The sequence below is a fragment of the Mesocricetus auratus genome, unplaced genomic scaffold (genome assembly GCF_017639785.1).
Source record: "Mesocricetus auratus isolate SY011 unplaced genomic scaffold, BCM_Maur_2.0 Super-Scaffold_100013, whole genome shotgun sequence".
NCBI classification, from domain to species: domain Eukaryota; kingdom Metazoa; phylum Chordata; class Mammalia; order Rodentia; family Cricetidae; genus Mesocricetus; species Mesocricetus auratus.
This window is the reverse complement of record NW_024429196.1, coordinates 50,843,008-50,870,429: the sequence shown is the minus strand read 5'-3', so window position 1 is coordinate 50,870,429 and position 27,422 is coordinate 50,843,008. Positions and strand designations below refer to the sequence as shown.

At 44.8% G+C, this 27,422-nt stretch overlaps 1 protein-coding gene and 1 pseudogene across 1 annotated transcript; both read left to right on the top strand.

Annotated features, from left to right (window-relative positions):
* The first annotated feature begins 2,533 nt into the window (after nucleotides 1-2,533).
* Sox4 (SRY-box transcription factor 4) lies at nucleotides 2,534-7,380 on the top strand. The gene has a single exon (XM_005066431.4). It carries the CDS (start codon nucleotides 3,422-3,424, stop codon nucleotides 4,739-4,741), a length of 1,320 nt encoding a protein of 439 aa, XP_005066488.1. The 5' UTR covers nucleotides 2,534-3,421; the 3' UTR covers nucleotides 4,742-7,380.
* A 13,692-nt stretch (nucleotides 7,381-21,072) lies between these two features.
* LOC101844349 overlaps nucleotides 21,073-27,422 on the top strand; it is a 35,928-nt pseudogene continuing 29,578 nt past the window's right edge.

Here is a 27,422-nt window from a genome sequence, read left to right as displayed (position 1 = left end):
AAAAAAAAGGAAAATGTTTTTTTCCTTAAAGGTTTTTTTCTCGTCTGATGGCATATACCATAATGATACAACTTAAAGTCTGTTGGCTTTTTTGTGGGTTTTTTGTTTTGTTTTGCTTTTGGAATACATCTAACAAAAGAATCAAGCCAGGAACTACTTTTTTACTTTTTTTTTAAATAAAATCTGTGTTAGGCAGGAGTGTAGTTATGACGGAAAATCTGTGTTAGGCAGGGGTGTAATTATGACGGCTGATTTATGACATTGGAAATACCATCAATTACATCAACACTCATCTTTGCCAAATTATCAAACATTATTTAGTACAGATTCTACAGGAAATACATTTTTCTGTGTTAATGATAATAAAAATATTGATTTCATAGACAATAGACCTCTTGGGATAACTCAGATGTCAGGGTGACAGAATTCTAAGGATGTGCATCTGTGTGGGCCAGAAAAAAGTAAAAACATGCATGCCTTGCCCTTGTTATGAAAAATACCTTTCTTTGTGGAAGTTTTTTTTTGGGGGGTGCATACAATTTTAGGATTTCATCCTCTGGGAGTAAAATGGTCTATGCTGGGTAGCAAATGGTCAGACAATTATTTGCTTTACCCACAAAAACATTCTTGCTTGTGGTTGGTCTTTTGGAGTTCTGAACAGCTGTCTCCATAGGGTATTCTTTCCAGTAAATGTCTAACTCTGACACCCTAGGCCTCTTCCCAGCCTGGATACTTTGAAAATCTGATGAGATGGGTGGTAATATACCAGCCAGCACTATGCTGTTAGGAATCCAAAGTGGACTAAGTTGGACTCCTTTCTGTCACCGGCCTGATGAAATTCAGGTTATCATCATATTCAGAAAGGTCAGTTTTTACTAGAATCCCAATTTTCAGATCTTGGGAGGAAGGTGATTTGTATGACCAACTTATTCTATAGTTTATGTACCGAGGCACCTTCTCTCTGCCATGTGTGTGGGCATGCGCATGTTTTTAGAGACAGGGTTGCATATAGAGCCCAGGCTGTCCTGAAGTGCTCTTTTTTAACTTTTTAAATCATTTTTAATGATGTTTATTTTTATCTTATGTGCATTGATGTTCTGCCTGCATGTATGTCTGTGTTAAAATGTCAGATCCCCTGGAACTGGAGTTACAGACATGTGGGTGCTGGGAATTGAACCTGGGTCCTCTGGAAGAGCAGACACTATTAACCTCCAAGCCATCTCTCTAGCCCCTGGAATTCTTAGATAGTGGAGAAGGATGACCTTGAACTCCTGATCTTCTGGATGCCATCTCCCAAGTGCTGAGATAAAGACCTGGACCGCCAAATGGGCTTTTTGACTACTTTTTCACCATCAGTGACCACCTTCCATCTTAGTCTCTTGAACAACATGCTGCTTTTAGAAGTGGCATTTGCATTACCAAGGAAAGGGTGTTAAAATTCACAGAGGGCTCAGGACACACATCAGTGGTTTATAATCACACACTCACAGAGCCTTAACAACAGCCATCTATAAAGAAGCTCGGGGGGTTCCCAAAGCACAGAGAGGACAACTGAGACCAAGAAAGAGAGATCAGCAGAGGGGCTCGAGATGGGTTCAGCCCCACTCAACTTTGTTACCCCTTTCTCTTTTTCTTGGACTTCAAGGCCCGTTTGCTTCAAGTAACACACACACACACACACACACACACACACACACACACACGACAATGAGTAAGAAAGAACCAAGAGGGAGGGCTCTGAAGGGAGGAGGAAAGCAGATAATGAATCCATCTATCCTTTGGAAATTGTAGAAAACAAATATTTAAAAAGTAAAGTCAATTCCTATCCTATATTCAACTTGATCACCCTACACAAAACCACACAAAGTCTCTTATTGAGGTAATTATGGACCACTGCCTTAGCGTTTCAAGGAAAATCTCCTTGTTTGGGCTACCCAGGATTTATAGGGGAGCTGAAATCATTAAATAACTAGTTAACCTCTGTTTGGCTAAAAGAGTAAGCAATTACTGAAAGAAAAAAAATCCTCTGCCTTTCACAAACAGCACAGATAGCATCCTGAAGGGATTTACACAATACACTAACGTCTGTACTGTACCTAGAGTTGTTAAAAATAATTGTGATGACAGGTGTCTAGGTACCACTTTCTTAATGGTTTTCAATATCCATTGATTTATTGTTGTGGCCCCCCCCCCCACTTACATCTCTAGCTTTAAGAAGGAGCTGAGAAAAGAGATTTTGCACCAAAGGCTGTTTCTTTATTCCTGCGCTGAAAAGAACTAATAAAAATAATCACCCGGCTTTTAAGCAGAAAGCTTCCATTTACAGTATTTCACCCTTACCCCCCCCTCCAAGCCCCTTGTTATCTAACATAATGGCTAGAATACATTTCCGTCTCTCCCCTTAATAACTTCGTGCATTAACATCCTCTTCACACACACACGCGCGCGCGTGCGCGCACACACACACACACAGGCACACAGGCACACGCGCGCGCGCGCCCAGCAAAAGGGGGGGGGGGAGAGGCAGCAGAAATCTCAGCTGTACTTCTAGCCCTTTTAAAAAGTTTGCTCTGTAAATTGGAATGAGGTCAGATTTGGAGCTTCTCATTGCACGCGGAGATTATTATTGCATCGGGTTCCAAGCCAATGGGAAGGACAGGGGAGGGGCTTGGCACGAGGAAGCGTTAGTTACAGCGGCTGATTGGCTGTCTGCGAAAGGATAAAGAAGCGCGAGGCGGAATTGGGGTCTGCTCTAAGCTGCAGCCAGAGAAACAGAGTGAGGGGAAGAGGACCGTCTCCCTCCCGGTTTCCAGTTCTTGCACGCTCTTTCTTAGAGAGTCTGCAGTGGGAGAACTCTGCCGGTAACCAGCTCCCCTTCTTGCAAGAGGGAGGGAGAAACATACATTTATTCATGCCGGTCTGTTGCATGCAAGCTTCTTGGCTTCCTACCTTGCAACAAAATAATTGCACCAACTCCTCAGCGCCGATTCCGCCCACAGAGAGTCCCGGAGCCAGAGTCGCTTTGGCTTTGCACTGCAGGAAAGGGACTTAGGCGCTAGAGACGATGTCGCTTTCCTGAGCTACCGCGAGCTCTTGTGAACTGCAATCGACTGCTTCAGGGAAGGGGGGGAAAGACTTGCCCCGAAGGCGGCGAGAAACTTGCATTTGGAAGACACTCGGGCCATCAACGTTTGGAGAAACTCCTAGCCGCGGCCGGCTCCAGCCTCAGCGCCCGCAGGGAGCACTGCATCGGTGAGGGAGGACGGAGGGCCGCGGGGACTCTAGGTCGGCGGCGGGAGGCGGCTGCCCCTGGCCCGTGCGCCGCTCGGGGGACCCTGGTCTCCGCCCCGGGGAGCCCGCAGGGCCCGGCGACCGCGCCGCGAGCGTGTGAGCGCGCGTGGGCGCCCGGCGAGCCGGGGCCATGGTACAGCAGACTAACAACGCGGAGAACACGGAGGCGCTGCTGGCCGGGGAGAGCTCGGACTCAGGCGCGGGCCTGGAGCTGGGCATCGCGTCCTCCCCGACGCCCGGCTCCACCGCGTCCACGGGCGGCAAAGCGGACGACCCCAGCTGGTGCAAGACGCCCAGTGGCCACATCAAGCGACCCATGAACGCCTTTATGGTGTGGTCGCAGATCGAGAGGCGCAAGATTATGGAGCAGTCGCCCGACATGCACAACGCCGAGATCTCCAAGCGGCTGGGCAAACGCTGGAAGCTGCTCAAGGACAGCGACAAGATCCCGTTCATCCAGGAGGCGGAGCGGCTGCGCCTCAAGCACATGGCTGACTACCCTGACTACAAGTACCGACCGCGGAAGAAGGTGAAGTCGGGCAACGCAAGCGCGGGATCCGCGGCCGCAGCCAAACCCGGGGAGAAGGGCGACAAGGTCGCAGGCGGCAGCGGCCACGCGGGAAGCGGCCACGCGGGGGGTGGCGCGGGCGGTAGCTCTAAGCCCGCGCCCAAGAAGAGCTGCGGCCCCAAGGTGGCGGGCAGCACGGTCGGCAAGCCCCACGCCAAACTCGTCCCGGCGGGCGGCGGCAAGGCGGCTGCATCGTTCTCTCCGGAGCAGGCCGCCCTGCTGCCCCTGGGCGAGCCCGCCGCAGTCTACAAGGTGCGGACTCCCAGCGCGGCCACCCCGGCCACCTCCTCCTCTTCGACCAGCACGCTGGCCACCCCTGCCAAGCACCCGGCCGACAAGAAAGTGAAGCGCGTCTACTTGTTCGGGAGCCTAGGCGCTTCGGCGTCCCCCGTCGGAGGCCTGGGAGCAGGCGCCGACCCCAGCGACCCGCTTGGGCTGTACGAGGATGGAGGCCCGGGATGCTCGCCTGATGGCCGGAGCCTGAGCGGCCGCAGCAGTGCAGCATCATCGCCCGCCGCCGGTCGCTCGCCTGCTGACCACCGCGGCTACGCCAGCCTGCGCGCAGCCTCGCCCGCCCCGTCCAGCGCGCCCTCGCACGCATCCTCGTCGCTCTCCTCGTCGTCGTCCTCCTCTGGCTCCTCGTCGTCCGACGACGAGTTCGAAGACGACCTGCTCGACCTGAACCCCAGTTCAAACTTTGAGAGCATGTCCCTGGGCAGTTTCAGCTCCTCGTCGGCGCTCGATCGGGACCTGGATTTTAACTTCGAACCCGGCTCAGGCTCCCACTTCGAGTTCCCAGACTATTGCACACCCGAGGTGAGCGAGATGATCTCGGGAGATTGGCTGGAGTCCAGCATCTCCAACCTGGTCTTCACCTACTGAGGGGAGCGCAGGCCGGGGCGGAGGGCCAAAAGGCAGGAGAGGAAAACAAAAGCAAAACAAAAAAAAAATTAAAAAAGAAAGAAAAAAGAGGAAAAAGAACAGATGGAGAGTGGAAGGAGAAAGGGGAAAAGAAAAGGAAGAAAAATTGAGCAGGGCTGGCCTCGACCACGTCCCGTCGTTGGAGAAGGAGCGCGGGGGCGTAATGGACCCGCGCTCCCATCCCCCACTCCCAGGGCTGGGGACTCCGAGGAGGCGGAGAGTAGACGGGGGCGACCTTTTATTGTTATTGATGTTGTTGGTGGCTAAAAAAGCTACTAAGAGTTTCCTCCCCATTTTTGCTTGAAGAGACTCCCCCCTCCCTTTCCAACGAGCTTCCGGACTTGGTTGCACCCCCAGCAAGAAAAGAAGCCGAGCTAAGCTTCTAGAGACCGAAGGAATCTTGCCCCCTCTCGCTTCACCACCTTGGTGATTTCTTGTTTGATTTTTATTTTGCCTCTTGGTCAAGAGAGGAGGGGGGAAACCCAGCGCGCCCCCTCTCTTTCCCACCCCTTCTTTGTATTTTTTTTTCTTTTTTCATTTTCTTTTTTTGCAATGAAGACAGAAGGCTCCGGGGTGATGCGTTTGTCCATGGCGTTTGTGTTGGGCTTGGGGGGAGCATTGGCATGGCGAGACTCCACGCTGGCGAAGTCCCGGGTTGGGATTTTTTTTTTTTCTTTCTTGTCCCTGCCTCCAGAGATGTGCAGGGAGAGCAGCAGGCCAGCCTCGGAAATGAACATGGGGACCTGGTAGAAGCCACAGCCGCCTGGTTGGGGACTCAGAAGGACCCGGAGCGCAAAGGGTGTTGGGGTCCCCGGGCCTCCGTCTGGGGTCTGTGCAAAAATAAAGAATTAAAAAAAAAAATCAGAGGTGAGGCTACCCAGAGCCGGCGGGAGGATAGGAGACTGTGGGATGTGGTCTAGGGGCCGCGGAGTGGTTTCGGGGGGGAAAGATTTTTTTCTTCTCTTAATGGGAATCGTGATGGTGTTGAGTTATTTCACTGGTGGGGTTAATATAGCATGTTATCCTGTCTATCTTTTGAAGATTTCTGTATAAGACTGTTGAGCAGTTTTTAAAATAGTGTAGGATAATATAAAAAGCAGATAGATGGCGCTATGTTTGATTCCTACAACGAACCGATCACCAGCTCCTTTTCATTCTTAACTCTTTCAAAGGATTCAAACGCAACTCAAATCTGTGCTGGACTTTTGAAAAAACACAATTCAGGACCAAATTTTTTCTCCGTGTGTGTTTATTCCTTATAGGTGTAATTGAGAAGACCCGTTTATTTTTACCCCCTCACGGACGCTCCATCTTTTTTTTTTTCCCTTGTAAATGTAATCAGATGCCATTTTATATGTGGACGTATTTATACTGGCCAAACAGTTTTCTTATTTTGTCCCTTTTTTCCCCTTTCTTTTGCTTTCTTGTCTTTTGACCTCATTTCTTTATTTTTATCTTCATTTTATTTTCTTTTTCTAGTGTTGTTACCCACGCCATTTTATGTCTCCTTCACTGAAGGGCTAGAGTTTTAACTTTTAATTTTTTATATTTAAATGTAGACTTTTGACACTTTTAAAAAACAAAAAAGACAAGAGAGATGAAAACGTTTGATTATTTTCTCAGTGTATTTTTGTAAAAAATATATAAAGGGGGTGTTAATCGGTGTAAATCGCTGTTTGGATTTCCTGATTTTTATAATAGGGTGGCTGGTTAATATCTCACACAGTTTGAAAAATCAGCCCCTGGTTTCTCCATGTTTACACTTCAATCTGCAGGCTTCTTAAAGTGACAGTATCCCTAACCTGCCACCAGTTTCCACCTTTCCATCCCCCAGGCTTATGAAATGGGGAGGAGAGTTCAGCCCAGCCCATAATGCTTTAAGAAAAACAGATTTTTTAAAACGAATTGCTGTTCTGTCCAGAGGCTTTAAAACTGGGGCATTCACAGCAAAAAAGGGATTCTGTAGCTTTAACTCGTAAACCACATCTTTTTTGCACTTTTTTTATAAGCAAAAACGTGCCGTTTAAACCACTGGATCTATCTAAATGCCGATTTGAGTTCGCGACACTATGTACTGCGTTTTCATTCTTGTATTTGACTATTTAATCCTTTCTACTTGTCGCTAAATATAATTGTTTTAGTCTTATGGCATGGTGATAGCATATGTGTTCAGGTTTATAGCTGTTGTGTTTAAAGATTGAAAAAAAGTGGAAAACATCTTTGTACATTTAAGTCTGTATTATAATAAGCAAAAAGATTGTGTGTATGTATGTTTAATATAACATGACAGGCACGAGGACGCCTGCCTTTTAAGAGGCAGTTCCGTTAAGGGTTTTTGTTTTTAAACTTTTTTTGGTTTTTTTTTTGTTTTTTTTTGCCATCCATCCTGTGCAATATGCCGTGTAGAATATTTGTCTTTAAATTCAAGGCCACAAAAGAAAAAAAAAAGCAATGTTTGGGGGAAGAGAAAAGAAAAGGAAAATTAAAAAAAAATCATGCCAGCTAATTCTGTCCATCACTGCCTGTCAGGTTGTTGCTATTTACCTTCTGTAAATAACTTTTTTTGAGAAGGAAATAAAATCAGCTGGAACTGAACCCTACATCTTGACTTTTGTCATTCTTATGCCTGAGATTGTGCCCAGAGCCCTGCCTGTGGCTGTGGCCTGCTGGTCTGCAGTGGTTTTGGAGCTAGTGACTTCTCTGGGAAGAGCCCGCTATTGACAAATACTAAGTTCCTCTTGGCCAGATTTGGCAGGCCTGACCCCGGGTGATGGCGTCAGCCACGTGTGTGTCAACCCTCTGCACGGCTTCCTTCGAGGAATTCTCGGCCTCTACAACACATCAGCAAGCACCCTTTGTCTGGAAATTTCAAGGAGGGGGAGGGGCGGGCTTCTGAGCTCACCCTAGCTGGCTGGGCTTTTTAAATTTATTTTTGCTTTGTTGTTGCTGAAGCTGCCATCTCCTTTACACATCAAGATTTGTTTTCCACACAGGAACAAATCGGTCTGTTAAATTATTAGGTCTTGAGGAGAAAGCCTTTGCCAGTTACAAGATGGAAAAGAAAAAATACTTAGGCTTGTTTTGTTAGCTTTTGGGGGTAGGGTTTCTCCCCACAAATGCAGAGGTTGGTAGGGTGTGGTGATACAAGCCCATAATCCAAGCACTCAAGGGACTGGCCAGGCTGAAGAATCGTGAGTTCAAGGCCAGACTAAACTACTTGAGACCTGTTTCCAGAACAATAAGAGTTAATGTGGCCCTAAACCCTCCATCTTGGGCCACGCCCAGCATGGGTGTCGCCTTAAGTGAAATACAGCCTACCTCCTCTCACTTGGAAGAGGACCTCAAGTAGGAGACTATGTATATAGAGACACATGAATAGTGAGAGCTGCATGCACAGACAAAGCCTGAAGGCCCCGTCAGTATTTGTTTATTTTAGAGATCAACAGTTTCCATGGGCAAACAGAAGTCCCCTTCCCCTTCCAAACGCTCCTCCTTAAAAATGTGTTTTTGCATTTCCTAGTTTTTTCCAGCCCTGGACAGAAAGGGTTAACAAGCAGCATTTGGAAGTAATCCCCTCATTCTGTGGATTGCAGGCAAGGGCCCTGCATCCTGGGATCACAGCGGAAAGACTTCTGGAGACCAGCACTGCAAGCATTTTTGCACAGTAAAAAAAAAAAACATTTGCTGGGAGGTGGCTGTGATCAAAATGCACTGCACACAGGCATGCAGCTTTCAAAGACTAAAGATTGTAAAAAGCAACCACCCTCCTAAAATGCTAATATTGTTTCAGTATCACTCCTCTCTTAGGGGGAGCTTCTCACATAAGCGTCTATATATTCAGCTTTAATTCACTGGATGTTCTGGAGTGGTAAGACCTTTTTGTGTGAGTGTGGGTGTGTGTGATGCTGGGGATTAAACCCAGGCCCTTGTGGGTGCTAGGCAAGCACTCGACTATTAGTTATAGATCCTAAAATGCCATTTTACCTCACACAGGGACCCTGCAACACCATGGTACTCTTAAGTTTTTATCTTTTTTTAAAAGATCTTTTAAAAGATGGTTTTTAATATGCTTAAGTTTAATGTTTGATCATTGTGGTGAAGATAATAGGACTGATTAGGGTTTTGTTCTTTTTTTTTTCCCCATCCCTTTAGACCCAGAACATCCAAACCCTAATATAAATGAATATATTTTTTGAATGTTTGTCTTTTTATAGGCTTTTCTGTAACAACCTTGCTTGTTTTCCCCTTGATTTTACATTGAAGAGCAGATGCTTTCAAACATTTTTTTTAAAAATAATTTATTTTCATTTTATGGTGTTTGCCTAAAACACTATGTGAGGGTGTTGGATCCCTTGGAATTGGAGTTATAGACAGTTGATAAGTTGCCATGTGGGTGCTGGGAATTGAACCCAGTTCCTCTTCAAGAGCAGCCCATGTGCTTAACCACTGGACCATTCCCCAGCTCCTCTCCCTAAATATTTTCTTTAAGAATCCTAAGGCCCAGGGTGTAAGTGGGGTGGAGCACTTGACAAGCATGGGTAAGGCCTGGGGCTGCTTTCCCAAAACCCTGAAGCAAACAAGGGATTGTGGTACACTGCACTTTTTAAAGTGAGAGGACCTTGTGCCTCCTAGCAGGGGGTGCAGCAAATGGAAAACTTTTCTAACCTTGCATTCAGAAAGGATACCTACATACCAGACTGTGCAAGGCAAACTAGACCTAGAAAACCAATTTACTGTGCCTTCGAGATGATATTGCTTGCAAGAAAAGAGTGAGCCCTGGTGAGCTTTCTTCTGTTTTTAAGACACTGCTTCAGGCCCTGCACTCAATCAGCAATGTGGATCAGTGACACTTGTCACCATGTCAGCTCCTAGCCAAATCCCCTGAAGTGCCAAGAAAATAGATAGATAGATAGATAGATAGATAGATAGATAGATAGATAGATAGATGTATGTCAGCCTTCCAGCTTAGCGGGTGGACTGAGTCCCTGCAGAGGCCTTGGGTTTCTGCTGACACAGCTGAAAGAGCAAGGTTGGAAGGTCAGTGACTCAGTTTATCTAGCATATAGGGTGTAGGGTCAGAAGGCTTCATCATAACCGTTGGTTGGTTGGTTGGTTGGTTGGTTGGTTGGTTTTTCCGGGCAGGGTTTGTTTATGTAGCCCTAGCTGTCCAGGAACTCTCTCTTGAACTCAGGGGTCCACCTGTCTTTACCTCAAAAGAGTTAGGATTAAAGGTGTGGCAAGATCATCATGGATCTTAGACCACTAAGGGATGACACAGAAGTGTTTGGAAAGCAAGACATGGTGGTGCTATCCTAAAATAAAAAGAAAAAAAAACTGGAAAAACTAAGAACCTAAATCTGTATCACCAAGTTAGATTTCGCAGGGTGGAGTTTCCTATGCTTATTTTCTTTTTCTGGGTGTTTTGAGTTTTTTTTTCTTAAGATTCATCTTACTGATGCATTTGTGTGGAATGTGCTCATGTGCATGCAAGGGGCCTCACAACAGAGAGGTTCTCAGGAGCTGGGGTCACAGACAGTATGCCACTCAACTCCATACTGGGAACTAAGTTCCGGTTCTCTGGAAGAACAGGAAGTAGTCTTAACTGCTGAGCCATCTCTCCAGCTTTCCTGGAGGGTTGTGCTTTATAGCCCTGTCCCCAGTGCTATAAATACACGTCTGGCCCTTACCAGATCACTAACACTCTAGCCCCTCCGATTCATACTAGAAGAAGATCTGAAAATACAACTAGTTTTTCACCCTGCCCACCACTTGAAAGCTGGGGTGAGTAGCTTGTGTAGGTGGTGCAATGTCTTTTGACATCTGTGTAGCATTTCAGACTGCGCTAATCCTCACTATTACCCTTTGTCCAGGGTGAGGTGCTCAGTTCACACACAGCTTGTCAAGACCCTGCACAAAATGGCCGTAGTGTCTTCACAACCCCATTAGCAGGGCATCAAGCCTTCACCATAAACTGGGTATGCTGGTGCAGGCCTTTAATCCCAGCCCTGGAGAGGCAGAGGCAAGTGAATCTCTATGAGTTCGAAGTCAATCTGGTCTACATAATTAGTTCCAGGACAGCCAGGCCTATCTAGGTAGAAGCCTCCTCAAAAGTAAAAACTTTGTGGGGGAGCAGGACTAACCCTTGAAAGCTTGTCTCTCCATATTTACTTTCCAGTGAGTTCTTTTTTGCAAATAAAAACATATTATTATTTGTTGGCTTTTTATTTACATTGTTTCTATGAGGACTTCAAGCTTCCAAAATATATTTGCATTTTGTACTGTCTGTGGCAAGTGGCGTTGGACTTAGTGAAAATCTGGGTTTGAGTACTGGCTCTGAGGTCAGCTAGCTGAGGACTGTGGTCAAGTTTCTTAGCCCGTTTAAGCCTTGGTTCTAAATCATTAAGTAGAAGGCTACCTGATAGATAAAGCTGTTGTGAGAATTGAATATGATCCCATATGTGGAGCACACGCAGCAATGCCTGGCTGCATTCTGTGCTCATTAAATACCAGCTCTTTACCTTGTGGCTTATTATAAAAAGGTAGAGCCTGTGCAAGCTGACCACAGTGCCAGCTATACAGAAAGCAGACAGCACTAAATAACAATAAACATGCTGCCTGCTACACAAACCCTCAATATTGGAATGACTTGAGGACAAGGCTAGGACCATAGCTCAGTTGTTAACTGCTCGTAAAGGCCCTGGATTGGCTTCCCACTATCACATAAGTCAGACCAGGTGGTGCGTGTCAGCATTAGGGAAGTAGTAGGAGCAGGAGGATCAGAAGTTCAAGGCCAGCCAGGCTATGTGAGAATCTGTCTCAAAACAAAAAGGAGTGTGTATGTGTGTGTGTTTGTGTGTGTGTGTGTGTACATTCTAGTTCCACAAATGTGCTTTAAAATATGAATGCATGAACTTAATTTCAGAAGTCAGCAAGGCAGAAGAGAATACAAATGATCTAAATATCAGTGAACCTTCTTCTCTGGCATCCAAGAGACCGGGGCCAGTGTAAAAGCTGCAAGTTATTCAGAGTGCCTTCATGCAGAGGCTGTAGGCCACCTATTCTATCCTAATGAGATTGACCGTTGCTACAGTTAACTTGAAGGGTTTTATGGTTTCCTGCATGGGTTGTTTTCCTGCTCAATGTTAAAAAGAAGAAGAAGAAACCCTCACATCACCAAACGGTATTTCCCAGGGGGCTGTTGGACCCTCTGCAGTCTGGTTTATGCCTTAGTTATGATGATCTACCTCTATGTGTAGATGTCTTAAGCATGAGTGATAATAAATTTAGCTCCTTTTCTTTTCTTCTGACAGTTTCAATTCAAGACAATTTGTTTATGGAGTCCTGCCAAGCATGCCAGGCACAAGCCAAGTGGTGGCATGAGCTTCTCGGCAGGGGCCTGCCTTCAACCTGCAGATGTTTTGGTAAAGGCCAAAGTTGCAACTCGTATACACCAATAACACCAAGTTACTTTGCATTGCCCCTAAGGCACTCAAATGACACCCTATTTGAGGGTTTTGGGTTTTATATTTTAAAGATCAGGACAGAAGAAACAAATGAAAAATCATTTACTTAGCCCACTTGGCCTCTTTAGTTGTTTCCAGTACAATGAATGTGCTATTTCCTGGTGCAGGGTGCAGTTTGGAGGGAGGGAAATGAAAGCCTTGTCTGTTGGCTTTAGCAGGCTCCTTCTGTAGTGAATGGTCAGTGTGTGGGGATGATGCCCATGTGTGGTGCAAGCACTTGCTTTTAAAAGAGCTAAGCAGCCAGTCCCTGCTTACCGGCCAATGAGCTCCTGCCATCCATGTAGTTAATTGTCACCTTCTTACCAGTGACTGTCCTAACTCCCTCAGCTCTGGCACCTAAAACCTGTGAAAATAGTTTTCTGCCACTCTTCATCTTCAGGTTATGTGTCTCCGCTTTCTCCCTCCCAGTTCCCACACTCCCTATGTGGGCCTTTTATCTCTCCTGTTTGCCATTCCCTGGAGAACACAGACTTTGAATAATTTATCTAAAGTTCCTGGGAAGTTGTGGGGCTGTAGTCTCAGAACACACAGCATATTGTTCCTCCCCCAGACAGAAGGACCAGAAGGCTGTCCTCAACCCAGCCCCTACTCAGTACATTTTGGGGTAACTGGTAGTTTTGGCTTGATGTTGTGGAGGAACATGCAGGAAACTTAGGAAATGAGGTATGGGGCTGAAGCTGTGGAAGTCATCCGCATTTCTCAAATAGTTTAGCCAAAGATTAGTCCCAAATAGTATCTTTTATGACACTAAGGGTGGCTGGGTACGGATGGTGACACATGTCTGAAACCCTAGCACTCAGGACACAGAGGCAGGAAGCTTGAGTTCAAGGCCAGCCTCTGCTACAGGGTAAATTTGAGGCTTAGCTAGCCTGTACAAGAGCTTGTTTTAAAAAACTAAAAAAGAAGACCTAAAAAGCAGTTGCTGCCCTTTCAGAGACCTGAGTTCTGTTCCCAACACCACATTGTGTCCCTCACAACGCCACAGCTACTCCAGTTAACTCCAGGCCAAAGGCAGTGCTCTTTGAGCCTCTGCCAACACATGCACACACATGGCACACACACCAAAATACACAGGTAAGTAAAAAACAACTCATGATTTTCAAGGCTGAGGAAGAAAAAAGTGAGGGAAGAGCAAAGAGAATAATTAGAAGTGAGCATTATCAAAATAGCAGCGTGTGGGGAAATGTCTCCATACCCATAATTTTATCCAATTTATATACCAATAAGGAGACTTCAAGCCAGGTATAGTGGTGCATACCTTTTATCCCAGAATTTGGGAGGCAGAAGCAGGCAGAGAACTCTGTGAGTTCAAGGCCAGCCTGGTCTGCACAGTAAGTTTCAGGATAGCTATAACTCAGAAAAAAATAATAAATAAGTAAGATACTGATGGGTTTCCCATAAACAGACATAAGATAGATAAGTAAATTAAAGAAACACTAGCTAAAAAGATTTCCTCTTTCTGTTACAATGAAATCATTTTGAACTGATTTTTTTGTTGTTGTTGTTGTTTTCTTTTGTTTTGCAAAACAGGGTTTTCTTTCTTTGTATAGCCCTAGCCATCCTAGAACTCTGTTTACCAGGCTGGTCTCGAACTCAGAGATTCTCCTGCCTCTACCTCCCATATGCTGAGATTAAAGGTACAGTAATCTTTTCTCTTCAGCTACCAGAAGTAGAGAGTTGCTGGATCTCAGAACTATACATGTAGGTTTTGGATCACCTTCACACTCCAAAGATTGCCAGGTGTGAGATGCATGTTGAGGAGAAATGAGAGCTGTGTCTCAACGACCTAAGGTTAAAAGTTAAACCAATCAAAAAAATCTGGGGTGGGGGTGGGAGAGTGGCACACTCCTTTGATCCCAGCACTCGGGAGGCAGAGGCGGGTGGATCTCTGTGAGTTTGAGGCTAGCCTGGTCTACAAAGAGAGTTCTGGAACAGACAGTGAAACCCTATCGCCAAAAAGAAAAAAATTAAAGCAAACTTGGAAATACTTGATTAGTTGTTTTAATAGGGTCTTTTTTGTTTTGTTTTATTTCGAGACAGGGTTTCTCTATGGCTTTGGAGGATGTCCTGGAACTAGCTCTTGTAGACCAGGCTGGTCTCAAACTCACAGAGATTCACCTGCTTCTGCCTCTCGGGTGCTGGTATTAAAGGTGTGTACCACCACCACCTGGCTTTTAACAGGGTCTTGTATAACCCAGGCTAATCTAGAACTTGAATTTGCTATGCAGCCAAATGCTGCCTCTACCTCCCCAGTGCTGAGATAACAGACATTAGCCCCCATGCCCTGCTAGTACGGGAGATCAAACCCAGGCAAACACTCTCCCAACTGAGCCTCTTCTCTAGGCCCAGAGACAATTATTTTATCACCCAGAGAAAATGAGGCAAATCTTCCAGCATGCAAGTCAAGGTATCTACAAAGCATGCTGGGGATATTTCTATTGAGTGTATGATGGCATATGCGAATCAAAAAGAAGAATGACTATAGAAATAGCTTTGCTACTAGCCTGGAGACAAAGAATCGGGATTTCAATACTATCAAAATGAATGGATCTGAGGACAGAAATCCACACGCTTGGATCTTTTTTCTTCTTCCATTACAACTCACCAGGCTGATTCTCATTTCTGCATCAATGGCTTCACTTTTACTAGGTTCTGTGATTTCAAGGCAGAGATTTGCTTCAATCGCCTGGAATCACAGGGCTTTCTTGTAAGGAAATAACAAGTATAGGAATAGAGATGTCGCAGGGCTCCTGGGGAAACAGCTTTCGAGGTCCAGGAAGTTGTTGTCAGTACATTGAACAGCTATTGACTTAGCATCAAGAATGCAGACACTGCTGCCTAGGTATTTTCTTAGTTTTTTATATACGTCTTGACTTCTTCCACGTTTACCCTCAGGGCCTCAGTTAAGACAGACAGGTGTGCATGACCAGTGAGACAATCCATCACTTGCCTGGCAAAGGACTAGCTTGTTCTGGATTGGATTTCCTGCCCACTTCCGGAACAACCATGAGTGTCTACCCACTAATCAATTGCATACACTCTTCACTTTCCCATCCCTCATTACTGACTTTGCCTTTAGAGTATAATGGCCCCACCGTGTTTTCATTCTTTCTTTGGTCTCCACACACAAAGGACAGGCAAACCTGAGTCTCTGAGGCACCCTTGCTTCCTCTTGTGCGGCCCATAGTGCCATCTTCAGACACAGTAGTTCTGTCTTTGTGCGATGAACCCTTTCTCCTCCAGCCCTACTTTTAGCCCTAAGATCTTGAGATAAACAGCAGGAATAAGTATACCACATTCGAACAAGAGTTGTCAATGCTTAGGGATGAACATTGTACTAGATCATTTAGGACACTTCCAACCACAATCAGTACTGGCTTTGTTAATCCTTCCCCAGCTCAAGTAAGCCTAGGACTAGACGAGGGGAGGGAAATGAGCCCCCAGCCCTGTGCTAATGCCAACTGATAGGAGAGTCTGACGGGAATCCACAAACGAGCAAGCAGTTTGTAGAGATGGGGCATCTAGGAGAAGAGGTGCCTGGGCTCATAGCCAGTCATCCGCTCAGGAAGTTGAGTTTCTCTGCTGGAGAGTTGGGGAAGGGGAAGTGGGTTAAAAGGGGCTTGTAGACTGCCTTTAGCTGTTCAGCACAACAAGGATGTAAGTCTCAGTGGGTCAAGAGTGCTTTTGTGGAAATCTAAGGAACAGGAAGGCTGTGGAGGAGTTATTCAGGGAGAAGAAATTAGAGTCTTCTGAGAAAGAATGAAGCTTTCAGAACCCTCTAGACAAGTGACTTGGGAAGAGCACATATCAGTGGCCAGTAGGTGTCTGTTTAGTCAATCCACAGTGACAGCCAGAAGTGAATTAAGTAGAGAGATATCTGTGCTGTCTGCCCCTCCTTGCCTTCCGGAAACACAATGGAGAAGTTAAGCTTTGTAGCCGGGTGAGAGATGCCTTCCCACTCAAAGTTGCTGAAATTGACTTTGAAGGACAGTCACATTTGAAAGCAGATTCTCTCTCTCTCTCTCTCTCTCTCTCTCTCTCTCTCTCTCTCTCTCTCTCTCTCTCTGACTCTCTCGTGTATGAGTGAGTGTGAATGTGTGTGTTAGTAAAAATTGAATCAGGGTAAGAGTTTTTATTTTTTTAATTAAAAAACTGTTTTTTAGCTGGGTGGTGGTTTCACATGCTTTTAATACCAGCACTTGGGAGACAGAGGCAGGCAGAGCTCTGTGAGTTCGAGATCGGCCTGGTCTACAAGAGCTAGTTCCAGGACAGCCTCCAAAGTCACAGAGAAACCCTGTCTGGAAAAAACAAAACTAACTAACTAACTAAATAAATAAATAAAAAGGTGTTTATTTTTATTTTATGTATATGGCCATTTTCTCTGCATGTCTGTCTGTCCATTACTTTCATGAAGTGTCCAAAGGAGCCAAAAGAGGGCATCAGAGCCCCCAGAACTGGAATTTCAGATGATTTTTAGGCACCATGTAGTGCTGGGAATTGGACCCAGATCCTCTGCAAGAATAATAAGTGCTCTTAACCACTAAGCTATTCTCCTGTCCCATTTTTTTAAATAACTAAAAGAACCAAAAAATGATAGTCTCATACTAGGTACACTTCACTGATACTCTTCCCATGCTGTAATGTCAGCCTGATCACACCATTTTCTATGTTCTACTGGTGGGAGATCCACATGGTAACAGACTTAGGAATACTATGTCTGCAAATAAGAGTTCCTGCCCACCACCAGCAGGAGAGATTCTCACCATGTAACTCTGGCTGTCCTAGGCTTACTATGTAGACCAGGCTGGCTTCAAACTCACAGAGCTCTGCCTGCCTCTGCCTCCTGAATGCTATAATTAAAGGCATGCCACACCATAGCCAGCTAGGATTCCACTCTTATATAATCATCCCAGTAACCAATACACACTACTCCATTCTTCAGACAGATGTACTTGGTTTAACCTAAAACACCCCCAGAACATTCTCTTTTTCACCTCTTCTGCATAAAAGATCCTACTTTTAAAATGAAAACAAACAAAATAATTCTACTGCCTTAAATGATCCTGGGGCCACTGATTATGGGATTTTAAACTTAGATGAAAAAGAAACATCTCTCTAGATGGAGACTACCAAATCTACCCACCATTACAGAATATTCAGGAATGTTACATCCTGAAATGCTACCAATAATTCAGGCTCAGGAGATGGCTCAACCAGTGATACACTTGCTATATCAGCACCAGAACCTAAGTTCAGACCGCCAGTATCCACACAAAAACTGAGTTTGATGATATACACTTGTAGTTCCTATGCTGGAGAAGTGGAGACAAGAAGATCCCTGGACCTCACTGCCCAGTTAGGCTAATTAAATTAGTGAGTTCCAGACTCAGTGAGAAACCTTATCTCAAAAATGAAGTGGAGCTGTGCATTGGTGACACACGCCTTTAATCCCAGTGCTCTCGAGGCAGAGGCAGGCAGATCTCTGTGAGTTCGAGGCCAGCCTGGTCTACAGAGCAAATGCCAGGATAAGCTCCAAAGCTATAGAAAAGACAGGTAGGCCTCTGACACAAGAAAACTCCAGAACCTCTGATCTCCCAGAGCCTAGGGCCAAAACTGAACACAAAGTCCAGACCCCCTCCCCCAGCTTCCTAGATACTTGGTTCCTGGGAACTGTTTGGCCACAAAAGAAACTCCAGAGGAGACTAAAGCCTCCCTGTAGTCTCCAGGATACAGTTCTGAAAACTATTGGTTTCTATGAACAACAGGCCACCTGCAAGTAACAAGACAATGCCATAGGAAACACAGGATGTTCCCTCTCAGCACTGACCAATGAAAATAATTGATACACAGGTTTTCATGCCAAAATATGACTTTGAGAAATTCTCCTAATTGTCCCCAAATGTCAACCAATCAGAAACCAACCCGTACCTACTGATGTAATCCTGTAAATTTTGTCTTTAAAATCTAGCAGTAGACAGGGAACTTCACTCCCTCTGGAGGCTGCTGCATCAGCTTGCTAGGCAGGGTCCCTGTCATGGTTGGATGAATAATTAAAACCTTGCTTTTGCAGTTTGGTGGGTCTATCTTCCTGGTGGTCTCTGGGGATCTTTGCGACTTGGGCATAACAGAGTCAAGGTACACAGGTGTATGTAGACCAGTCTTACTGTCAGAACTGACTAGTTCTCAAGGAACTAGAATATTTTATGAAAGAAGCATAGACCCAAGTATTTGGAGAGTAGAGAAATCCCCAAATTGCACATGCCTTCCATGCCTGTTTTTAAGAAGGTAGACATGTAAAAGAGAGGCTTACCAGTGGCTTTCCAATCCTTGCTGTTACTAGTGAAGGCCTCATAATTACTGAAACAATTAAAACAAAGTAAGCCTGACAAAAGACCCTTAAGATCCTCACTGTTGTCTCTCCCAGACAGAAGCAGCTCGTAGGGTTCTCTAGCCTCTAAATGCATGTAGAAACCCTCTGAGTACCTCCTGCCCTTCGATTCACACATGACTCTGTGTTTTGGGAGGGGGCAGGTTTCCTTCTATCTTTATGCCATCTCAGATTCAAGCTTGTCCTTCTGGGAGTAATATTACCCGAGTGTTTATACCCTGAGCCCAGCTCTCCACAAGTGACTGCATGTTTCCTGAAACCAACCATTGGCAGCCGTTACACAGACATTTTCTCCTTTTAGATACCTATAATTACACCAATTATGCCAATCATTGATGTTTATAAAGGATTTAAAATTTTACACACCCAGAAGAGCCCGTCAAGAAGCTGCATCCAAGGCAGAATACACCCCTCACAGGGGCCGATTTGGCCATCACGATTGCTGCAGAGAGTCACTAAATTGAGTGTTAGTCCTATGAGTAAGGCTTCCTGTGTGAGCCTGGATGTCCTGGGCAAGTTAGTCCTGTCACTGGGGTAAAAATCTGTTTAGTTACCGACACAAAACTCAATTTAGCTTTTAAAAGGAAAGAATAGTGGGTCAAAGTTAATGACATAAGGCTTTCAAGTTTCAACCCTCTTCGCTGCAACACCAGATAAGAAGGGGGGTGTTCTGCTCTCTGAGTCTTTGCCTTTGATAGGATGAAGGACGAGAAGCAGCCAGGTAGCATGCCAATCTAGACCTGGAGAAATCAGGCTCCCTGGCAGTGCCACACAGTCGTAATGGAACTTAAGGCAAAAGGAACCCCAGTTTGTGTTCATCTGCCTTTATTTTGAATTTTCCTTTACTATGAACTAAAAAAAATACATTAATCTCGAGCGTTACAAAATATCTATGCTGCATGGGGGCTGGGATGTATCTCAGTTGATAGAGTGCTTGCATAAAGTCCTGGGTTATAGGCCCACAGCACTGCTCACCCAGGCTGAGCTACATATGAGGCTAACCTGGATACATGAGGTCCTGTCTCAAAACAAAATAAAACTGCAGGAGTATAGTGGTGTGTGCCAATAATTCCAAACTTGGGAGGTTGAGGCAGAAAGATTACATTCCAGAAGCCAGTCTGGGGTTTCATAGAGAGAGCCCCACCTCAAAAAAGTCCATGGATTTGGGGCTACAGTTTAGTGGTAGAGGGCATGTTTAGCATGTCTTTTGACTTTGAGTTTCATTCTCCACTCGTCTGGGTAGCTTGATTTGCACCTGTAAACCTGGCACTCAGGAGCCGGAAGCAGGAAGGTTGCTTCAAGTCTGAGGGCTAGGTAGGGGTTTTGGGCTAGCCAGGGATACATAACAAGACCCTCTGTCTAAAAACTAAAACAAACACAGACATACACACAAAAGTGTTCTCATGCACACACTGTTCTTTTAATATACCTGTATTTTATGCATCTGCCATGAACCCTGCAGCCTACTGGGCAGACACTTTTTAGTTGCCTTCCTAAAACATTAGAGCAATTGTCCTTAGTTGTTAATGTACATACGAATCATCTGAGCTGCTAGTAAAGAGTGTGCATGTCCAGTCTCCACACCTGGAAATTTGGACTTACCACGCTGAGATGGGATTCAGACTTCTGCATGGCTGTATTTAAGCAAACATGTTTCTAATGCAGGCAAAGCGCAGTTCAGAAACCCATTATCAATGTGTTTGAAGAAAGCCTTTGCTTCAGAGGAGGGTCATTGTGGGGTTATACCCTGTTCCATTATGGGAAAAGGAGGTTCCAGGGAAATGGCAGATGCCTAGGTTTAGCCACCAAAAGACAGCATTGATGGAATTACTCTGTTCCAGGAGTGGAGGGTGGGGGTGAGGGTGGAGAAGCTTCAGTTCCAGTAGGCAGCAAAATTCCCTGATAATTGTGCAGGCTTTAAAACCGCACATGTAAGCACTCAGTGTTTTTACAGACGGCTCACAAATTCAAGGAGTTATTATTACAGATCTATTCAGTGTTTTTAGAGACATTTAACGTCCCTCGGAACATTACATTCCTTTACAAATCCCCCTTCTGTCAAATTCTCTAATTTAATAGGATTATCCCCTAATGGAATGCTTTAACAATATTTCTCAAGTTAAGGTCTGAGAACCATCTATTTATTATGCAATCCACAAACCATATGCCGACCTTTCCTGAAAATGTTATCTGAAGCTGCCCAGAATGCTCATGTGCATTTTCAGACACTTGTGCACTGTTTCAGGATTATCTACACCAAGATGGAAGCAACTTAATAACAGAAGCTTACACTCATAGTTCATGCAGCCAGATTCTGGGCATTATATGGATTCCCTACTTTACTTGACTGTAGCCAGATCATGTGCAAATTATCCGAGGTCATGGAAGCCAACAGGCAACAGCAGAATGTGACCTCCAAGAACAAGAACCAGGAACATCCTGGGAACCTTGAGCAGAGCCTGGTGGTAACAGACTCTCAGTAAGCTCCTGTGAGCTTAAACCTCTCTTCAGATAACATCCCAGCCATTGTCAACATTGCTTTTCCTGAGGACAGTGCATCAAGCAGCTCCATCCGAGTCCTCTGATTTCTTGTGAAGGGCCTTTGAAGACCAAGGGCTTCACCACTCAGCGCTGAGCCTAGATGTCACTGAGACTTGACAGAGTACTTGCAAAGCATACACAAAGCCCTAGGTTCAATCCCAGCACCACATAAAATCTATGCATGTATTTGCACCCCTGTAGTCCAAGTATTCTGGTGGTGAAGTCAAGAGGACCAGAAGTTCAAGATCATCCTCGGATACACAGTGAATTCAAGGCCATCTTAAATATATGAAGCAACCTCTCAAAATAAATAATCTAATGAGTTAATAATCAGAGTGGGTGAGATGGCTCAGTGTGTAAAGTGGCTGGCTGCCAAGTCCCAGGACATGCATTGGACCCTCATGACCCACATGGACAAGAAAGACAAAGTTGTCTTGGAACTCCACATGTGGTATGTGTGTGCCACTTTCCAACACAAACATAGACACACACAGACACACATACACACACACAAATAAGGTGTGAGAACTTTAGGAGACACAATTCACGTGAGTCTTACCACCCCCACATCTTCCTAAAGTCCCACCATCTTCTTTGTTGTCCATGCTTAGATCTATCTATCCTCTCCTTTGTGGATCATTTTTGTGGCTCTAAAGCCCCCAGCATCCTTACCTGATGTTTGTAGGACTCATCATCAGTCTCATAGGAGTTTTATTTGGTAGTGATTTTGGCTGGGGCAGGATGATTCCAATTCTGTTTCTTCAGTAGTGAATAATCATTGGCCAGCATTCCAGCTCAACTCCACTTCACTGGTTCACAGGCTATGAGAAAGGCTTGCCTTGTGTTTGGGCTTTTCTTATCTACTTAACAAGAGGACTGGTCTGGGCTGCTGGTTAGGTCAGTCCACAAGGAGAAAACCCTTAAAAGTCAAGGAGCAAAAAAGAATTTCGTCCTTGTTTTCCCTGTACCCTGCTGTAGACAGGGCTCTTCACCTCTGATAATTCTATCTGCTTTACCTCTCAACAGTTGAATGTCTTTAGCCTCCTTTTTGGGGGGGGGGGTTGGCTCATGGAGAGGAGGGAATAGGGGGGCTCAAGTCCTGGAATTAGTAAGAAGATGATGATGTAGGTTTTACTTCGTGTTTGTAAATAATGAGTTAAGATGCAAATTATGAGGGGCTGGAGCGATGGCTCAGCGGTTAAGAGCACTGACTGTTCTTCCAGAGGTCCTGAGTTCAATTCCCGGCAACCACATGGTGGCTCACAACCACCTTGAATGAGATCTGGTGTCCTCCGTATACACAATAAGTAAATAAAACTTAAAAAAAAAAGATGCAAATTGTGTTTCCCACCTATAACACACACACACACACACACACACACACACGAACACACACACACGAACACACACAACTTAGCCACCATCCCCCCTCCCCCATCCTACAGTTTTCTCCCTGTTGGAAGCTGATATTTTGAAAGACATTTGATCTGCCTAATGGAAAAGGAAGAAAACAGGGGGATGAGATCAAGGGGATTTCTCAGAAAGAAATTCTGAAACACAAGGGACAAAAGAATGAGTCACCAGTCCAGTCATGAGAGCCCAGCTGGCTCAAGCCTTCCCAGGTTTTTTTGTTTGTTTTTTAAAGAGATATTATTTGTCGATTTCTGATTGGTTGGCAATGGGCTGTTCTGGGGCATTTGGGAGGAAGGGGGTCTCTGGTCGGTCTTTACTCCTGATAATGCACATGTGTGGAGATGGTGGTAGGGAGTGGTATTTAGGCATAGGTTTCTGAAATAAGCTTTTGGAAATATAGGTGGTTGATAGTGGACTGGAGTAATCAAGGTAAAATAAGATGCAGAGGTCAGCCTGCCTCCTTCCTACCGCTGTGACAGAAAGTGGTAAGTGCTGTTTCCAGACTCCTGGTCTTCCAGGAGTGTGTCTAAGTGGCCAAGAGATGACCTAGGGCAAGTCTGGGGTGTGTAGTAGTGGGGGAGGGGTGCGATTGGGCAATTTTCCTGCTTGACAATGGGGGAGAGGCCATTGATGAGCAGCCAATTCCTGTTTCCTTCCTGCTTTGTGGGTGGAGGGCGTGAGGTCTGGAGCAGCTGGGGTCAGAGAGAGGCAGAGAAAGCCACCAAGAGGCTGACTGAAGCCTGATTACCTAAGCTGGGAGACACAGGTTCAGAATAGCACCTATGGGCAGGTACAAATCTTACCTCACAGGTGCAAGGCTTGGTGTCCACGCCCAGCACTGAAAACAAAAACAGATCTGTTTTAGGTTTTTTTGTTGTTTTTGTTTTTTGTTTGTTTGTTTTTTAAAAACAGAGTCCCATATAGCCCAGGGCTTCCTGCATCCTGAGCGAGCAATCACTGTCCCCCTGGATTTCTCATCATGTGGGAGGGCTGGACAGATTTGGATGGTTTAAGCCACCTTTAGTCAGGTAATCTGTTGCTTGTAACCAAAATCTTGGCTGCCAGAGACAGAAAACTTTCCTTCTGGAGGCTGTGGATTGTTTCACGCTGAGATTACTTCCCCACGGAAAGTGTCAACTGTGTGTGTGTTGTGTGTTGTTGCCACTGTTGTTCTGAAACAGGATCTTAGACAGCCAGAGCTGGCTTTGTACTCCTCAGCCTCCATCGCCGGGGTACAGGGATTGCCAATGTGCACAGCCAGGCACAATTTATGTGTCGTTTCATTTAATGCCATCCCCATGATTACTGTTACCTATTTTATGAATAGGAAAATAAAGTATAGAGAAATGAAGTAATTTGTTCCAGGTAATAGCTGTAAGTAAAACTGAATCTAGGCAGTCTGACTTTATAGCTCTCCCTCTTTCCATCAGGCAAGAATGCAATGTTTAAAGTATGGCTCATGGTTTAAGGTAATCTTTTTATTTTTTTTCTTTGAGACAGGGTTTCTCTGTATTGTTTTGGAGGCTGTCCTGGAACTCACTCTGTAGACTAGGCTGGCCTTGAACTCACAGAGATCCGACTGCCTCTGCCTCCCAAGTGCTAGGATTAAAGGCATGTGCCACCAACGCCCGGGTGATTTCTTTTAAAACCAGAAGTAGCATGGGCTGTTCAAACACAATACCATTCCAAACACCACCATATCTACACTAGCCAGTGTATCCACTCTGTGACTATCTTTCAGATTTGTAAGACTTCCCTATCGATGAAGGAAGGAGAGGTTGTCAAGGATAATGTCACAGAGAAAAGGCAAAGGTTGAGCTGGGGGAACGGGCTTATCAGCAAGAATGAGGTCCTGGGTTCAGTTTCCACTCCATCCCTGAACACATTCTCACGCGCGCACGCACACACACACACACACACACACAGAGAGAGAGAGAGAGAGAGAGAGAGAGAGAGAGAGAGAGAGAGAGAGAGAGCATGTTTGAAGAATCTGCAGATCTCAGGTTTCAAAGCAGACTTAGAGAATGCCATAAGAATCTATGAACTGATTTCCTGAGGTTGAGAATTCCCTCAGATTGATGAGGTCGACTTGAAAACAAGAGCACACAACAGCAATTTCACTGGTGCGGTTGTTCCCCATGCTCTGTAGCTCTGTAGACCGGGCTGGCCTCGAACTCACAGAGATCCACCTGTCTCTACCTCCCGAGTGCTGGGATTAAAGGCGTGCGCCACCAATGCCCGGCTTCTAGGACATATTCTTACAAGGACTGGGAGCCAAGCTGGGCAGACATAGGGCTACTTCTGAGCTCTTGCCTTCACACTCTTTCCTGGAGGAAACCCTGCTATCAAAGTTGGACCAAGGTCTTCTATGGAATGAAGGGCTTCACAGAGAAACCCTGTCTGGACAAAAATCCCAAAACAAAAAGCCAAAAAAAAAAAAAAAAAAAAAAAAAAAAAGGAGAGGGAGAGGGACACCTTACAACAGTGGTTTCAGTATGCTTCAGCATGTTTTCTTAGAAAGGAAATGCTAGAAACAAAAATTAATAAAGTATTGACTGTATAACAGAGGTTAATTCTAACCTCTTATCTATATGTGTTCACTTAAGGAAATGCCTCATAAGACAGAAAATCAAGTTGGAAAATTTATAGGTAAAAAAGGAAGGAAAAGTAAAGACATTTATGAACAGCTATTCAACATCATATTTCGGTTGTAGTAAATACAGATACCTTGATTATACCAGAAACAATGTTTGCTCTTGTTGCCCATCTTACTCTTTTTTGGCTAAAGAATCCCTGTAACATATACTCTTCCCACCAGCTGCCTGGGTCCTGCAGCTGTCTCATCCCCAAAATAACACACAAAACACTGTACTAATTATGAAGCTGTTAGCTATTTGCTTGGTTTATTATTGTCTAGCTCTGACTTAATTATTAACACATAACTGCTAATCTGAGTATTTCCACGTAGTCTTCTCTTACCAGAGAAAGGGTCCAGACCTCCTACTCCTCTGGTGTCCTACATTGTGACTGATGATGCCTCTGTTTCCCAGAATCCTCCTCGACTCATAGTCCCACCTATCTTGCTTCCCTATTGGCCAACAGTGCTTTATTTAATCAACCAATAAGACAACATATACACAGAAGGACTTCCCCCATCAAATCCCCACTGCTATTATTGTTTAGTTGGTTGGTTTTGAGACAGGATCTCTCTCTGGAACTCATTATGTAGACCAGGCTGGCCTCAAAATTCACAGGGATCCACCTGCCTCTGCATTCTAAAAGCTAGGATTAAAGATGTTTGCTGCAACACATGGCCTAGGAATTTCCCTTTGCTGAAGCATGGAATGGTTTGGATGAGAAGGGTGCCTCAAAGCTTGGGCATTTGAGCACTTGGTTCCCAGATAGTGGTATTGTTTGAAAGGTTTAGGTATACAACCTTGCTGGAGGAAGTTTGTCACTGGGAGCAGGTTTTGAGATTGTATAGCCTCACCCTGCTTCCAGTTTCCTGTCTCTGCCTAGTGCTTGTATTTGAAGATGCAAGTCTCAGCTTCTTGCTCTGGCCTGCCTGCTATGGTGCTGACCTGCCATGATAGACTCTAATCCCTTCGTAGCAGTAAGCCCAAATAAACCCTTCTATAAGTTGCCTTGGTCATATTGTTTTATCTCAGTAACAAGATTAACCAACACAAGAAGAAGTAGCCCAGATGTTGGTGGTTCCAGATCTGTTTTTAAACATCTGTCAATGTTCTATTGATTTGTTCTTCAATGATTATTTACTCTGCAGAAACTCATTTTCCTCATCTGTTGAATAAGGCCTTGTTAAAAGAAGCTTTTTCTTTGAGAGAAGCTTTCCTGCCCGCCTGGTTCTAGAGCCGCATCAGTCCCAAATAAACACACAGGAGGCTATATTAATTATGAAGCTGTTGGCCTGCTTGTTTCTTACTGGCTACCTCTGACTTAAGTAATTACCCCATAATTGTTCATCTAAGTATTCCTCTTACCGGAAAATAGTTCCGGGCTTCCTACCTCCAAGGCATTACATCTTGACTCTCCTGTGTTTCTCCTTCCCAGAATCCTCCTGGACTCCTAGCCCCACCTATCTAGATTCCTATTGGCCAGACAGTGCTTTATTGGCATATACACAGGACTTCCCCAACAAGGCCTGTATTCACCTATGTCTTATGATACAAAGGTTAATAAGACCTCTGAATATAGCAAATATTAGTAAACATTATCTTTTTTTTCTTGAGCTAGCTTATTGGCCTAAAGGACATTATTTCTTTTTCACTTGAGGGGCACATTATTTGCCTTTCCACAATACAAATTATGGATGAATATATCTAAAAATTAGATCAATTTAAAACTATATATATGTACATATATATACATATATATAATGTGTATTCTTTAAATACACACACACACACACACACACACACACACACACCAAGACCTTAATTAGCCTAGATTGGCTTTGAATTCACTATGTAGCTAAGGATGGCCTAGAACTTCTGATCCCTGGGCCTCTACAATCTGATTGTGTTTAATCCTTTAGCTCAGGAAACTTTGTAAGTTGTAGATTGAACTCCATTTTATACTAATTAATATTATATAAATTACTTTATCAGTATCCTCGTATAGGAGAATTATCTACATTTTTATTATTATAATAACTAGACTATTAGATTGGCTAGTGCATTAATAAAAATGGCCTATTTCATCCCCTTCTTGAAAGCATTCTAGGTACATTAAATAATGTATAAGTGAGCAGAGTTAA

Excerpts from the sequence above, each read along its gene's own strand:
- Sox4 (XM_005066431.4), top strand. The coding sequence starts at position 3,422 with ATGGTACAGCAGACTAACAACGCGGAGAACACGGAGGCGCTGCTGGCC.